Source organism: Triticum aestivum, chromosome 5D (assembly GCF_018294505.1).
Source record: "Triticum aestivum cultivar Chinese Spring chromosome 5D, IWGSC CS RefSeq v2.1, whole genome shotgun sequence".
In the NCBI taxonomy this organism is placed as follows: domain Eukaryota; kingdom Viridiplantae; phylum Streptophyta; class Magnoliopsida; order Poales; family Poaceae; genus Triticum; species Triticum aestivum.
Window position 1 is genome coordinate 481,974,604 of NC_057808.1, and position 14,471 is coordinate 481,989,074.

At 48.3% G+C, this 14,471-nt stretch overlaps 2 protein-coding genes across 2 annotated transcripts; both read right to left on the reverse strand.

Moving 5' to 3' along the window:
* Nucleotides 1–4,268: 4,268 nt before the first annotated feature.
* LOC123122981 (uncharacterized) lies at nucleotides 4,269–8,771 on the reverse strand. Its single transcript, XM_044543370.1, has 4 exons — nucleotides 7,456–8,771; nucleotides 5,276–6,947; nucleotides 4,892–5,192; nucleotides 4,269–4,715 (listed from the first exon to the last, which is right to left on the reverse strand). The coding sequence occupies exon 2, from the start codon at nucleotides 6,877–6,879 to the stop codon at nucleotides 5,452–5,454; it is 1,428 nt and encodes a 475-aa protein (XP_044399305.1). The 5' UTR covers nucleotides 6,880–6,947; nucleotides 7,456–8,771; the 3' UTR covers nucleotides 4,269–4,715; nucleotides 4,892–5,192; nucleotides 5,276–5,451.
* A 221-nt stretch (nucleotides 8,772–8,992) lies between these two features.
* LOC123122982 (40S ribosomal protein S29-like) lies at nucleotides 8,993–10,607 on the reverse strand. The gene is made up of 3 exons (XM_044543371.1): nucleotides 10,444–10,607; nucleotides 10,111–10,210; nucleotides 8,993–9,298 (listed from the first exon to the last, which is right to left on the reverse strand). The coding sequence occupies exons 1-3, from the start codon at nucleotides 10,503–10,505 to the stop codon at nucleotides 9,290–9,292; spliced, it is 171 nt and encodes a 56-aa protein (XP_044399306.1). The 5' UTR covers nucleotides 10,506–10,607; the 3' UTR covers nucleotides 8,993–9,289.
* Nucleotides 10,608–14,471: the final 3,864 nt, after the last annotated feature.

Below are 14,471 nucleotides of genomic sequence, written 5' to 3' on the forward strand. Positions count from 1 at the left end.
AACCGCTGGCTCCCCCTGGCGAGGGATCCGCGCCCCCGGGCGCCATGGCGTGCAGGGGGGTGACCATCAAGGCCTCCCCTGCCGCCGCTTCGGCCTCGGCCTCTGCCTGGGCCTTGGCTGCAGCCTCGGCAAGCGCCTTCGCCGCCTCCTCCTCCCGAGCTGCCTGGGCGGCGGCTGCCCTCCGTGCCTCCGCCTCCCGCGCTTCCTGCTCCTCCCGCACCTCCCGCGCGTTCCTTTCCGTCGCCTCCAGGAGGGCGGCGCGGGGATCTACGCGGCGGGTGGTGCTCCCAGAGCCCCCTGGCGACTCGACAACGGAGCCGGCAGCCGCCCGCTCGAGTGACAGTGGAGCTCTGATCAAAGAAAAGAAGACAAAGGTTCAGAAAACCCCCAAGAAAAGAAAGAAGGAGAACACACAGAAAGAGAGAAAGCTTACGCTGACACGGCCTGCGGCTGCTTCACCACTTTGCGAAAACGAGCTGCCTTCGCGGCCGCCTCTTCCCGCCTGGTGGCCGCTGCCCCACCCCTGGGCTTCTTCGTCCGGCTACCGAACATGCCCTGGGTGGCGCGACGTTTCTGGCCTCTACCCCGAGCAGGCTGCGCGCCGGAGGAGCCCGCGCCGCGTCCGGACGCCGGCTGGCGATGCGGGACGGCTTCGGCTTCGTCCTCGTCCGGCCAGTCCTCAAAGGTAGCGGAGAGCCCGGCGCCGCCGGCTTCACCGCCAGCCGGCTCGGTGGCGTCCTCCATATGGACTGCCCCCAGGTCGGGGTCCTCCTGGTCGTGCTCGGTCCGGTCGGGGACGAAACGGCGCTCCGCGTCCGCCCCGCCGGCCGGTCGAAGCAGAGGACTCTGTCGAAAAGAGCGAGCCGACGGAGTTAGAGTCGGCCCGAAGGAACTCGGCGACAAAGCTGAGAGAGAAAAAGAGAAAAAGAGAAAGGGAGCGTACCGTAGGCGGAGGATTAGCGCGGCTGTATGGTCCCTTGCCGAATTGCCAGTCGTCGGGAAGCTGGCAGTTGGCGAGGTAGTTCACCATGTCGGCCGCGTCGGCCTGCGGCATCTCCTTGGTGCACATCCGGCTCGGATCGAGCTGGCCGCTCATCTGACAGATCAGATGAGGCCGGCTCTGGAGCGGGAGGACCCGGCGCATGACGAACGCGGCCAGAAGGTCGGGCCCCGTCAGGCCCTCCGACTGGACCATCACCCGCAGGCAGGCGATGGCGGCGTTTCCTCCCGGAGACAGCGTTACCGCCCGAAAGGACCACTGGGGCAGCCTCCCCGCCGGCGGGCCGGCTACGTAAGCCGGCAGGTTGAGGTTGTCGCCTCGGGGAGCAATGTTCCGCACGTAGAAGTATGACTTCTGCCACTTCTTCACCGATTGGATCAGCGTGATGACGGGGAAGGGGTTGTCGGCGCCTGATCTCCGCGACGCGATGAAGGCGCCGGTCTGAGCCGACACGCCCCTCACACGCGTGCCCAGCTTCGACTGGAAGAACTCCCCCCAGAGCTCGAGGGTGGGGAGGACGCCGAGATAGCCCTCGCACAGGGTGACGAAGGCCGACAGCAGCACCACCGCGTTGGGGGTGAGGTGATGTGGCTGGAGTTGATAGAAGTCCAGCCAGGAGCGGAAGAAAGCGCTCACTGGCAGACCGAAGCCGCGCAGGAAGTGCGAGCGGAAGACCACCCGCTCGCCCTCCTGCGGCGCCGGCCTGACCTCCTTCTCCGGCGCGAGGCGGACCTCCACTTTGTCCTTGCTGGGCAGACGCCGGGTGTCGCGGAGGAAGTCGATGTGGTCTTGGTGAACGATGGAGCCATCCCAATCCCTGCCAAGCTGCTCAACGTGGGGAGGCATAGCGGAAGCTGGCACGGCGGCAGAGAAGCGTGCGGAGGAAGAGCGCGGCGGCGAGGCGCTGGCGCAAGAACAAGCAAGGCGAGAAGACGAAGGGAGTAGGAGGAGCGTGCGAGGGTCTGCCGCCCCCCACCTCCCCCTACTTATAGCCTCACGCGGCCGAAGAGGCCGGACGTGGGGGGGAAGACGTGGGATTAACCGCGCCCACTCCCCCCACGACTCGCGTTTATTACGCATAAGTGCGAGCCGAAACTGCCGCACGGATCGTGCGGGCGGTTTCGGGATACAAAGGATCCGCGCCTGGGCCGGGGCGCGGACGTGGCGGGCCCCCTCTCTGCGGCAACGTCCCGTCTCGCGCATGGGCTGGCAGGCTTTCCGGCTATGTGGCGCGCCGTCAGCCCGCGGCCCGGCGCACGTGCCAGCGGGTTCCCGCCCTTCGACTCCAGAAGATTTTGGCTCAGGCGGCGTGCCTGACCAAGGCCGGCACCCAGCTGCCGGCTTGTCACGATAGGAAGCTGTTCGAGCTTCTCGAACCCTATTCCACCTCGAAGCCCGATCAGTTTCGGGGACTACTGTCGGAGTAAGTGGCCACGGGTAGCCTAACCGACTACCCCTGGCTCTTCAGAAAATTTATCAGGCCTTTGGGCCTTCAAGCACTCCAATCATTTGGGTCGCCTTCCCTGGCCGGCTACCACTAAAGCCGACTCCCGGAAGGCGACCCAGCCTCACCGACTCCAGGAAGCCGGCCAAGAAGGACGCCGGCTCCTAGAAGCCGGCCAAGACCACAACCACTCCTACATAACGACGACCTGACGGGGCATGGCCACAGTGCGGCCCATGACCCCCGAAGCCCGAGGCGAGCATGGCTACAGGGGGCCGTACGGGAGGGATGTCTCCCGCGCGGCCCGGCACTATAGCCACGCTAGCCACGACGTCATCCACGACCCCCTCCTGTATGACCCAAGGACTGCGGGCCCCTTCAGCCAGAGAGAGGCGTGGAGGCGGCCCGGCTTTCCCTAGCCGGCCAGGAGCATAGCCGGCCTCCAGAAGCCGGCGGCTCCCTTCCTCGGAGCAGGAGCCCCATTAAGGAGACAAGATGAGGTGAGGCTACAGCGATAGCCCCCGAGGCGGCCCACTGTAGCCACGCTCACCTCGACAAAGCCCTCATCATCAGAGGCACGGCTACAGTAAGCAGCCGCCGACAAAGCCCTAGGCGGTGGCGCCGGCCTGTCGACCAAGTAGCCGGCAGCCGGCGGGACCCACCAGCCGGCGGGACCCAGTAGCCGGCGGAGAAGCCGGCGAGCATAGACACTGACGACTGGGACCAGATCCCAGTCGGATTACCATTGTACCCCCGGGGGTAGGCCTATATAAACCCCCCGGAGCACCCATGCAAAGGGTTGGCTTCTGGTTCGCACCTCTGCATGTTTGGCTTCCAAGCATAGCACACACACACACCATAGATAGAGAGAAGCAAGAGCTAGCCTTGTTCTTCTTCTCCCTTGATCCCAACAGCTCTAGGAGCGATTGTAGCTACTCTTTATCGATCTAGTGATCATGCGGAGACCCCGCAGAGCAGGACTAGGGGTGTTATCTCCTCGGAGAGCCCCGAACCTGGGTAAGATTCACCGGCGTGCATGTCTTCGCCTCATCCCGTTTCCAGGCACCGGCGACGTTCTATTGGCTCCCACAATGATAAGCCATCCCTTGGCATATGTCGCACCAACCACCCGACATTTGCAGTAGTCTATGGAAGAAGAAATTGATGAAACTGTGAGCTTATTGGATGAAAAAGATGATGAGGAGAGCGAAGAACAAAAGGAGGAAGAGCGGATTAGCTACACGTGCCCACCTTCTAATGAGAGTAACTCTACAACTCATACATTGTTTAATTTCCCTTCGTGCTTACCGAAGGATGATTGCTATGATGATTGTTATGATCCCGTTGATTCTCTTGAAATATCCCTTTTTGATGATGCTTGCTATGCTTGTGGCCAAGATGCCAATATGAATTATGCTTATGGAGATGAACTTGATATAGTTCCCTATGTTAAACATGAAATTGTTGCTACGCTCCCCCCTCCGGCAGGGTGCCGGAACAGGTTCCCGATTGGTTTTTGATGGCTACAGAGGCTTGCGGCGGCGGAACTCCCGATCTAGGTTATTTTCTGGAGGTTTCTGTATTTATAGGAATTTTTGGCGTATGTCTCACGTCAGGAGGGGCTCCGAGTCGTCCACGAGATAGGGGGACGCGCCCAGGGGGGTGGGCGCGCCCTCCACCCTCGTGGACGGCTCGGGACTCTTCTAGCCCAACTCTTTTACTCCGAGGGCTTCTTTTGGTCCATAAAAAATTATCAAAAATTGGCACGTCAATTGGACTCCGTTTGGTATTCCTTTTCTGTAAAACTCAAAAACAAGGGAAAAAACAGAAAACTGGCGCTGGGCTCTAGGTTAATAGGTTAGTCCCAAAAATCATATAAAATAGCATATAAATGCATATAAAACATCTAAGATGGGTAATATAATAGCATGGAACAATCAAAAATTATAGATACGTTGGAGACGTATCATCCATTCTTATCTTGTTTCTCTTCTGGCTCTTTCTTCCTATTTTTCTTTGGCCTACCCATTACTTTTGTGTATATAGGTGGGAAGACAGGGATGCCATGCAACTTTTCCCACTTCTTCATGTCACTCATAGGCATCAGGTTCCATCCATAGCAATCCTTGTAGTTTTCCACTGTATAGCACTCATGAACCATGCTCTCTGGTTCAATCCTCTCGTGCCTGAAACATGCAATAGCATGATGGCAAGGTATGGCAGATAGCTCCCATCTCTTACATTCACATCTCTCTTCCATCCAGAATATAACTGCGAATCAATACAATTGGATCAATGATTATGTAGGCAGAATAAAAAGAGGAATACATTTAGCAACATAGTAGCATGGATTATGTTGGCAGAAAGAGGAATACATCCACATTTACCAATAAATATGTGGATTATAAAAAATGAATGCATCTACAAAAGAGGATTTTGGATCAAACCTGTTGAAAACTTCACTCATGTTGTTTAGAAGGATGTCACATTTGCTGAAAGGGGAAAAAATGCTTTGATCCATGTTTTAGGTGCCAACTTCTCCACCCACTGGTATGCAGCAAGGCTAAGTTACTTCATCTGCTCCATGTTCTTACTATAAGCAATTTCATGTGTAGATCTTGCTATTGCCCATAAATCATTCTTGAGTTGTTCTCCCTTGTGTATTTTATGAAAGTTCTGGTAGATGTGCCTAACACAGTTTCTGTGTTCAGCATAAGGGAAAACTTTTTGCACTGCTGCTATTAAACCCTAAAAAGAAATGTCATTTGGTGAGTAAGTATTGTAAGCAGATGATTACCATGCAATAAATTAAAGAGGTAGCAAGTGCTAACCTTTTGCTTGTCACTCATTATTGTATATGGTGAAGAGTTGCTTATATTCAAGTCATCCTTCAAAGTGGCTAAGAACCACTCCCAACTATATGTTGACTCAACTTCACATAGCCCAAATGCTATGGGGAAATACATTGGGATCAACACCAACTGCTGTAAGTAAGTTCCCTTTGTGTCTAGTTTTTATGTGGCACCCACCGAGAAAGATGACTTGAATATAAGGTACCCTCTCTTACATGCATCATATGACCAGTACAGGGTTGAGAAGTGGTCTTTTGTTTCTTTAGTCCTATCATCAAAAACCTCCTTAGTGCACACGAAGAACTTGCTTCCTGGGTTAGTCCTCCTAAGCTCTTGGCCATAGTCCCACAACATATTGTATTGGTCATCATCTTCACCTCGAATTTGTTTAACTGCTGCTCTTCTTGCCCTACCAGCTTACTTCTCTTTGCAACCATGTTGAATTCCTGCTCCACTTTATCTGAAAACTTTCTCAAAGGCATCTTCTCATTGTCTCTGAATTCTTCTCTGAATTGTGCAGTCAGGAATGGTGCAGTCAAAGCTTTCAGATCCCAAGCCTTGGTGCATGTGTGATTGTCAAGGTATTTCTTTATCTGAATTCTAGTACTCCTGTTATCTCTGCCCGCCTTCAAGTACCAAGTACATCCAGGCTTGCATACTACCTCAAATTTGGTGGTCGTATTCCTTATCTTCTCAACCTTTACTCTGTTTCTTACACTGTATGCAACCACAACAAGCCTTAGCTCTTTCATATCACCAAAAAGCATGCCAACTCTAAAAGTTGGTGCTTTAAGGTCACTGAATGGATTGAATGTGCTGAATTTGTATCTAAGCTTGTCTCCTTCTTCTTTTGATAGGTTCACATGACTGTCATCTAGGGCATCTTCAGGAAGTTCTCCTTCAAAGTCAGGCACAATCTCCTTCTGTCTATGGTCATCAACATCTTTGTCTACATTGCTCTCAAACAGATCATCATCACCTTGTGCTACTTCGTAATCACTCTCATAGAAATCCTCATCAGTTTCAACTTCTGCATCTACATGTTCGTCACTACTGTCACCTGCATCTTCAGCACTACTGTCATCACTGTCACAATTGCCATCTTCTTCCTCAAATTCTCGATATGGAACCCTTGAGCTACAGCCCTCACCAAATGACATGAATCTCTTTGCTTTCTTGTAGTTACATCTCATCTCTGTTGCAATTTCTGGTTTCTCAAAGTTGTCCACATTTTCTTTTCCCTTTGCTGACTTAACTGGAGTAATAACCCTTGGCAGCTCAGGCATCCCCTCTACCAACACATCATCATCAGTTACTGACTCCAGGGTGTCACCATGGTCTACAAGCAAGACCAAGTTCTTGTGATCCACTGTTGCAGCAATCATAAGGACAATGTGTGCATCACATGCAATCAACTGAAGGCCATCACACAAAGACTTTCCAGGTTTGCTCCAATACACATCTATCTTGGACACAGCACTGTCATAGCCCAATTGGAGAAGAAAAACATCAATCCATAGAACTGACCAAGTATCACTGTCGCAGCTATCAAACCAGTCCACTTCTTGATCCATGTAGGTCATGTTGCTATCACTTCCACACAAAAAACCTTTGTGATGTATCTCAACTGAAAACAGTCCATCAAATTGCCCTGCATTATGAAATAGCACATACTTTCAGTTAAATGCATTGCACACATTGAGAAAAATTCAGTTAAATGTACTGCAAACATTCAGACATATTCAGTTAACATACTGCGCATAACTTCAGTTAAATGCACTGCACACATTTAGACAAATTCAGTTAAATGTACTGCACAAATTCAGTTAACAGAGTTGACACATTCAGAGTCCGCGCACATTCAGTGAACACCATTCAAATTTACTACATGAATCACACTACAGCTCCAGTACTAATCTGAATCAATTTAACTAGAGGAATCATAGCACTTCTATACCCTGTTTCGATGGCCACATAACCAAGACCATCCCCTTTCAGAGAAAAAGTGCGCTGACTGATAACCCCCAAATAAACCCTAGCCCTATTTTGACGTGAAAAGGGCCCAATGCCGTCCACAGCAATCCGCATCTTGTAAATAACACGGATAAGATGAACATCAACCACGAGAAATCGAAGCCCATTACAGTGGTTAACCCTACCCTGTGATTACGTCGTACAGGCGCGAGAAAATTGAGAAGGAGGAACAGAGCGACGATAGGAACTGCCTCGCCAGGACGTCGACGACACGGGCCATCCATCGCCTCCGTCGCCGGCCGCCGTGCCGCGCCGCACCACCTCCGCCTTGGACTGATCGAGACTGAGGGAGAGGAAAGGAAAGGGATACGAAACGGTGGGGACTCTGAGCGAAGGAGCACGGGATTAAGGGTACCAAATAGAAAAACTAAACACGGTCCCTGTTCCCGCCGTTACAGGGGCTTTTTTGAGAGAATTAATTAAAGCCCAGGGGGTTTTCTGCTTAACAGCCAGGCTGTGCGCCTCACCCAGCCTCTATGTCGCCCCGAGCCACTGACATGTGGGCCAATGACACGCTGGCGTGCCACGCGGGTGGTGCACACCGCGGAATACGTCTGGAGGCACTGTATTTGAACCACGGGACAAGTTGCGGCACCACTTTTGTGTATTTTGCAAGTCTAGGCACTAAACTGACCGCACAGAACAAGTTTAGGCACTCATAGTGTATTTAACTCTTGTTTTAAATAGTTTATATTCCCTGATGATCAGGGGGTAGATATCCATATCAGATACCTGTTTCTGCTCCCTCTGTTCCTAAATATTTGTCTCTCTAAAGATTTCAACAAGTGACTACATACGAAGCAAAATGAGTGAATTTACATTATAAAATATGTCTATATACATCCGTATGTGATAGTCCATTTGAAATCTCCTAAAAGACAAATATTTAGGAACGGAGGGAGTACGAAGCATCCATGCATCCTACTCCTAGATCACGCATCAAATTCATATGCAATCGTATCACTAAGCTTTCTACTCTCTTTTTTTGAGTGAAAGCTTTCTACTCTCTTTTTTTTTGAGGGAAAGCTTTCTACTCTCTTTTTTTTTGAGGGAAAGCTTTCTATTCTCTTTTTTGAGGTACACTAAGAATTCTACTTTATTCAGGAGGTGACGAAGGAATAATTCCACTCATGCTTGTTCACGCACAAATACAAAAGGACAGCAGAAAGCACACCTAACCCCTGGAGACGCTCGATTTTGACGATGTGATACATGCTCAAATTATGAGTGGGATACAGGTATCATTTGGCATCGTTGGCTGTCAGATCTGCCATTGGATGCTCCAGGTTTTTCACGATTAGAACAAGAGGGTGGCAAGAAATTGTTGGCCTCCGACGATTTCTAACCATCTGGGTGGCAAAATATGGGCGGTAGCAGGACAGTCGCGCATCGAATTCATATAGATGACCATTTAACAATTTGGGCGGTTTTTCTGTGACCAACGAATAATTCCACTAATGCTTGTTTTGACCCGCACCTAATACTCAAGAGAAGCTCAGCATTGACAAGTGTTATAGATGACCATTTAACAATTACAGACACATTTTCTAGCTTAAGCAAAGTCAGGGCAGCTAAGGACAACTGTTCAACAAACAAAGATCATAAACAACCACAGAGGGGATAGTAGAGCACAGCAGAGACTGATTAAGAACAGAAGCCAAGTATGAAAACGAGGAATATAAAATTAGAGCATCAAAACAAAGCATGGCCGGCCTTCACAAAATAATAAAAATATAAGGATGCAGAGCAACCTTCTAACCATAATGGCACGACAGGAACAGAATTATCGGTTTCACATGCTCAAACAGCAGTCACTAACATGGTTTCATGGTTTTGTCACCAGGATTCAAACATTAATAGTAGTTCATTACATAGCTTATAGGATAAAGATCAGACTTGATGAAGCACCACAGTTCGTTGATAATTTCCTAGCCCTTGCTTCCTTTGAGGTTTCCATTCTTAACGGTACTGTTAAATAAGAGTGCAGATTCAGAGATCAGTATAAAGAGATTTTGATATGCAAAATAAAAGGCATACAGGAAATTAGTCGCACACAAACATTCAGGTATTCAGGCACAATAGCATATGAATCTGAAAAATAATTTACCCAAACCCAAAAATTGAAGCATAAAACCTACAGTTAATCAGACAAAAGTGGAAATGGAAACAACATTTTTCAATCATCTCAATTTTCTACTAAATCATAAAGTAGTTGTGTAAATATATACCTACTTAATAGATATTTGCACAATTGCAATACACTCAATGTGTTATGCATTGAAATGGGCCCGTATGCTCAAAAAATACTTGGCAGTTAAGGGTTAGTAAATAGTTGAAACTGGGGACAGATGCAACAGAGCAAGACTTATATTGGTGGGAGCAACAAACGGAGCTAGTATCATGTAGTCATGCACAACTCTGTCAGTTCCAAGATGCCTTATGGTTAATAGAAATTGCACACTGATCAAACAGATACAAAACATTGCAAGGCAAAACATGAGGTGATGATTGCAAAACTTGACCAGGTTTACTCTGGCAAGAGGAGCAACACACACATCTATTTTGAATAGATGAATCTAAGATGTCACACATTACACCACAGTATGTACCAACAAATGCCAAGAGAGGCTAAAACTGCTTGACCATACCAAGAGAGGCCTTGTAGACAGAGCATATATATTATTCAAAGCAAAGCATGGTGACATATACTAGTATTACTCGGCAGCCATCAAATTCAGGCACAGATTCAGGAAATCCACGGACAGTGTGGCGGCGCATACCTTGATGAAGCCGATGTCCTTGGCGTTGCTGCGGAAGCACTGCCTGCAGCACATCAGCCCGTACTTGCGGATCAGGCCATGCGAGTTGCCGCAGACACGGCTGCAAGAAAAGATCCAAACCACCACGCGTCACGACATAAAACCATCAAACAATCCAAGGCGCATGAATCATGCACATCGAACACGAGCATATAAGATTTAGAGCTAAGCTACGAGATTGCGCCACGGATCTACAGGTGCGGACATGGAACCGCCTCTTGCTACCGATCTAGGAGAGGGCGGGGTACAAGTTCCCAATCGATCAAGAGTAGGGAGTAGAGAGAGGATCATTACCAAACCCTGGATCCGGGGCCGTAGTTCTTGGGGTGCGAGTTCCAGACGTTCGAGTGTCCCATGGCGGCGGCGGCGGGGCGGCTTGCAACTGGAAACCCTACCTTTTGCTCTCGCCTGGCTAGAATGAGGAGGTCGGGTCGCGAGGGCGCCGGGTTTTCTATATAGCCTGGCAGGCTTCACTTGCTGGGCTCACTTGTACACTTGCGAAACTTTGCCGATCGATGGCCTTGCGGATACATGGGCTGGCCTCACAGCCCGTATTTAAGCAACCACGGCCCGGTAACTGGGGTGATCCATTTTTTTGGCGTCTTTTGTTTTTCAAACTCCAAATTTCGTAGTGTTCTTTTTATTCGCAAGAAAATTTCGTGGTGTTCTGTTCCCTCTTGGTGAACGACACCCACTGCAGACACGGCGTGTGATTTTAACGCTGTCTTCGGGAATCTCCGGTTTGCAACTGAAAAGATACTACCAACAAATACGGAGTACTAATGATGCTTAAAACTGTCAAAAAAGGGGGGAATTTCTAGAGATTGACAGAGCAGTCAGGAGTCTCTACACCGAGTTTTTAAATCTAAGCCGATACGACCGATATAGACTGATATATCAGTTTTAGGGCTCTACGGATATAAATATAACATATTGGTTAGTAAATATCGTTTCCAGACATATTATCCAACATGAACCAAAATATCCCATCCGCATGTGTTAGTTTATCCCGCCGCCTGATGGTGCTTCTATCACTTTCATCATCGTGACACAAACAACCGGTATGAAGAACATGCCTGCTCATGTTTTTGTTTTGTTTTTGAATAAAAGCACCCAAAAGATATCTTAGATCTGGTTAATATTAAGAAAAACAAAGGCCAGTACAAAGAATAGACAAGTGAACGTAGAACGACTTGTACAAAATAAAATTACACTATTAAAAAGCATACTAGTCTTTTTCTTTCTTTGATTGTACACCGCCGGCCAGAGATTAAGAATTACACTGAACCAACAGCAAAGAAAAACGAAACCTGTGAATGCCCTCGCCATACCAGATTTTGAAGACCGCAATAGCCGCTCGCCACTTGAGACGAGATTTAAAAATCGTTGAACCATTGTATACTGGAGCATCACCCCATACAGAACAGGCTTGCAATGCATCACCATCAGCACAGAGTGTTGGAGAAACTGGATCATGCCACAGAACAACACGAAAAAAGATGTCGAAGTCGCCACACCAATAGCCAGCCATAAGGTCTCCTTGTTGGGGAACGTACTAATTTCAAAAAAAATCCTACACACACGCAAGATCATGGTGATGCATAGCAAGGAGAGGGGAGAGTGTCGTCTACGTACCCTCGTAGACCGTAAGCGGAAGCGTTACAACAACACGGTTGATGTAGTCGTACGTCTTCACGATCGACCGATCCTCAGCACCGAACGTACGGCACCTCCGCGTTCAGCACACGTTCAGCTCGGTGACGTCCCGCGAACTCACAATCCAGTAGAGCTTCCGGGAAGAGCTTCGCCAGCACGAGGCGTGGTGACGGTGATGATGATGCTACCGACGCAGAGTTTCACCTAAGCACCACTACGATATTACCGAGGTGGATTATGGTTGAGGGTGGCACCGCACACGGCTAAGAGATCAATCATCAATTGTTGTGCCTTGGGGTGCCCCCCTGCCCCCGTATATAAAGGAGCTAGGGGGGAGGCGGCCGGCCAGGAGGAGGGCGCACCAAGGGGGGAGTCCTACTCCCACCGGGAGTAGGACTCCTCCTTTCCTAGTAGGAGTAGGAGAAGGGAAGGAAGGGAGAGAGGAAGAGAAAAAAAAAGAAGGGCGCCGCCCCCCTCCTTGTCCAATTCATACTAGAGGGGGAGGGGGGGCGCGGCTGCCATGGCCGCCCCTCCTCTTCTCCCACTAGGGCCCATTAGGCCCAATATACTCCCTCGGGGGTTCTGGTAACCCCTCGGTACTCCGGTACATGCCTGAAACCTCCCGAAACACTTCCGGTGTCCGAACATAGTCATCCAATATATTGATCTTTACGTCTCGACCATTTCGAGACTCCTCGTCATGTCCGTGATCATATCCGGGACTCCGAACTACCTTCGGTACATCAAGACACAAAAACTCATAATACGGATCGTCACAGAACTTTAAGCGTGCGGACCCTACGGGTTTGAGAACTATGTAGACATGACTGAGACACGTCTCTGGTCAATAACCAATAGCGGAACCTAGATGCTCATATTGGTTCCTCCATATTCTACGAAGATCTTTATCGGTCAAACCGCATAACAATATACGTTGTTCCCTTTGTCATCGGTATGTTACTTGCCCGAGATTCGATCGTCGGTATCTCAATACCTAGCTCAATCTCGTTACCGGCAAGTCTCTTTACTCGTTCTATAATGCATCATCCCGCAACTAACTCATTAGTTGCATTGCTTGCAAGGCTTATAGTGATGCATTACCGAGAGGGCCCAGAGATACCTCTCCGACAATGGGAGTGACAAATCCTAATCTTGATCTATGCCAACTCAACAAGTACCATCAGAGACACCTGTAGAGCACCTTTATAATCACCCAGTTACGTTGTGACGTTTGGTAGCACACAAAGTGTTCCTCCGGTATTCGGGAGTTGCATAATCTCATAGTCATAGGAACATGTATAAGTCATGAAGAAAGCAATAGCAATATACTAAACGATCAAGTGCTAAGCTAACGGAATGGGTCAAGTCAATCACATCATTCTCTAATGATGTGATCCCGTTAATCAAATGACAACTCATGTCTATGGCTAGGAAACTTAACCATCTTTGATTGAACGAGCTAGTCAAGTAGAGGCATACTAGTGACACTCTGTTTGTCTATGTATTCACACATGTACTAAGTTTCCGGTTAATAAAATTCTAGCATGAATAATAAACATTTATCATGATATAAGGAAATATAAATAACAACTTTATTATTGCCTCTAGGGCATATTTCCTTCAGTCTCCCACTTGCACTAGAGTCAATAATCTAGTTCACATCATTAGAGTCAATAATCTAGTTCATATTTCTATGTCTACAATGCTCCGCACGGAGCTACTTTAGCTAAATGCTCCCACTTTCAATATGTATCCAGATTGAGACATAGAGTCATCTGGATCTGTGTCAAAACTTGCATCGACGTAACCCTTTACGACGAACCTTTTGTCACCTCCATAATCGAGAAACATATCCTTATTCCACTAAGGATTATTTTGACCGCTGTTAAGTGATCTACTCCTAGATCACTATTGTACTCCCTTGCCAAACTCAGTGTAGGGTATACAATAGATCTGGTACACAGCATGGCATACTTTATAGAACTTATGGCTGAGGCATAGGGAATGACTTTCATTCTCTTTCTATCTTCTGCCGTGGTCAGGCTTTGAGTCTTACTCAATTTCACATCTTGTAACACAGGCAAGAACTCTTTCTTTGACTGTTCCATTTTGAACTACTTCAAAATCTTGTCAAGGTATGTACTCATTGAAAAAACTTATCAAACGTCTTTATCTATCTCCATAGATCTTGATGCTCAATATGTAAGCAGCTTCACCGAGGTCTTTCTTTGAAAAACTCCTTTCAAATACTCTTTTATGCTTTCTAGAAAATTTCTACATTATTTCCAATCAACAATATGTCATTCACATTTATTTATCAGAAATGTTGTAGTGCTCCCTCTCACTTTCCTGTAAATACAGGCTTCACTGCAAGTCTGTATAAAACTATATGCTTTGATCAACTCATCAAAGCGTATATTCCAACTCCGAGATGCTTGCACCAGTCCATAGATGGATCGCTGGAGCTTGCACATTTTGTTAGCACCTTTAGGATCGACAAAACCTTCTGGTTGTATCATATACAACTCTTCTTCCAGAAATCCATTCCGGAATGCAGTTTTGACATCCATTTGCCAAATTTCATAATCACAAAATGCGGCAATTGCTAACATGATTCGGACAGACTTAAGCATCGCTACGGGTGAGAAAGTCTCATCGTAGTCAAC

Coding starts and splice junctions, on each gene's coding strand:
- LOC123122982 (XM_044543371.1), bottom strand. CDS start 10,505: ATGGGACACTCGAACGTCTGGAACTCGCACCCCAAGAACTACGGCCCC. Junction 10,211..10,443: donor GGCCCCGGATCCAGGGTTTG/GTAATGATCCTC, acceptor CTTTTCTTGCAG/CCGTGTCTGCGGCAACTCGC.
- LOC123122981 (XM_044543370.1), bottom strand. CDS start 6,879: ATGACCTACATGGATCAAGAAGTGGACTGGTTTGATAGCTGCGACAGT.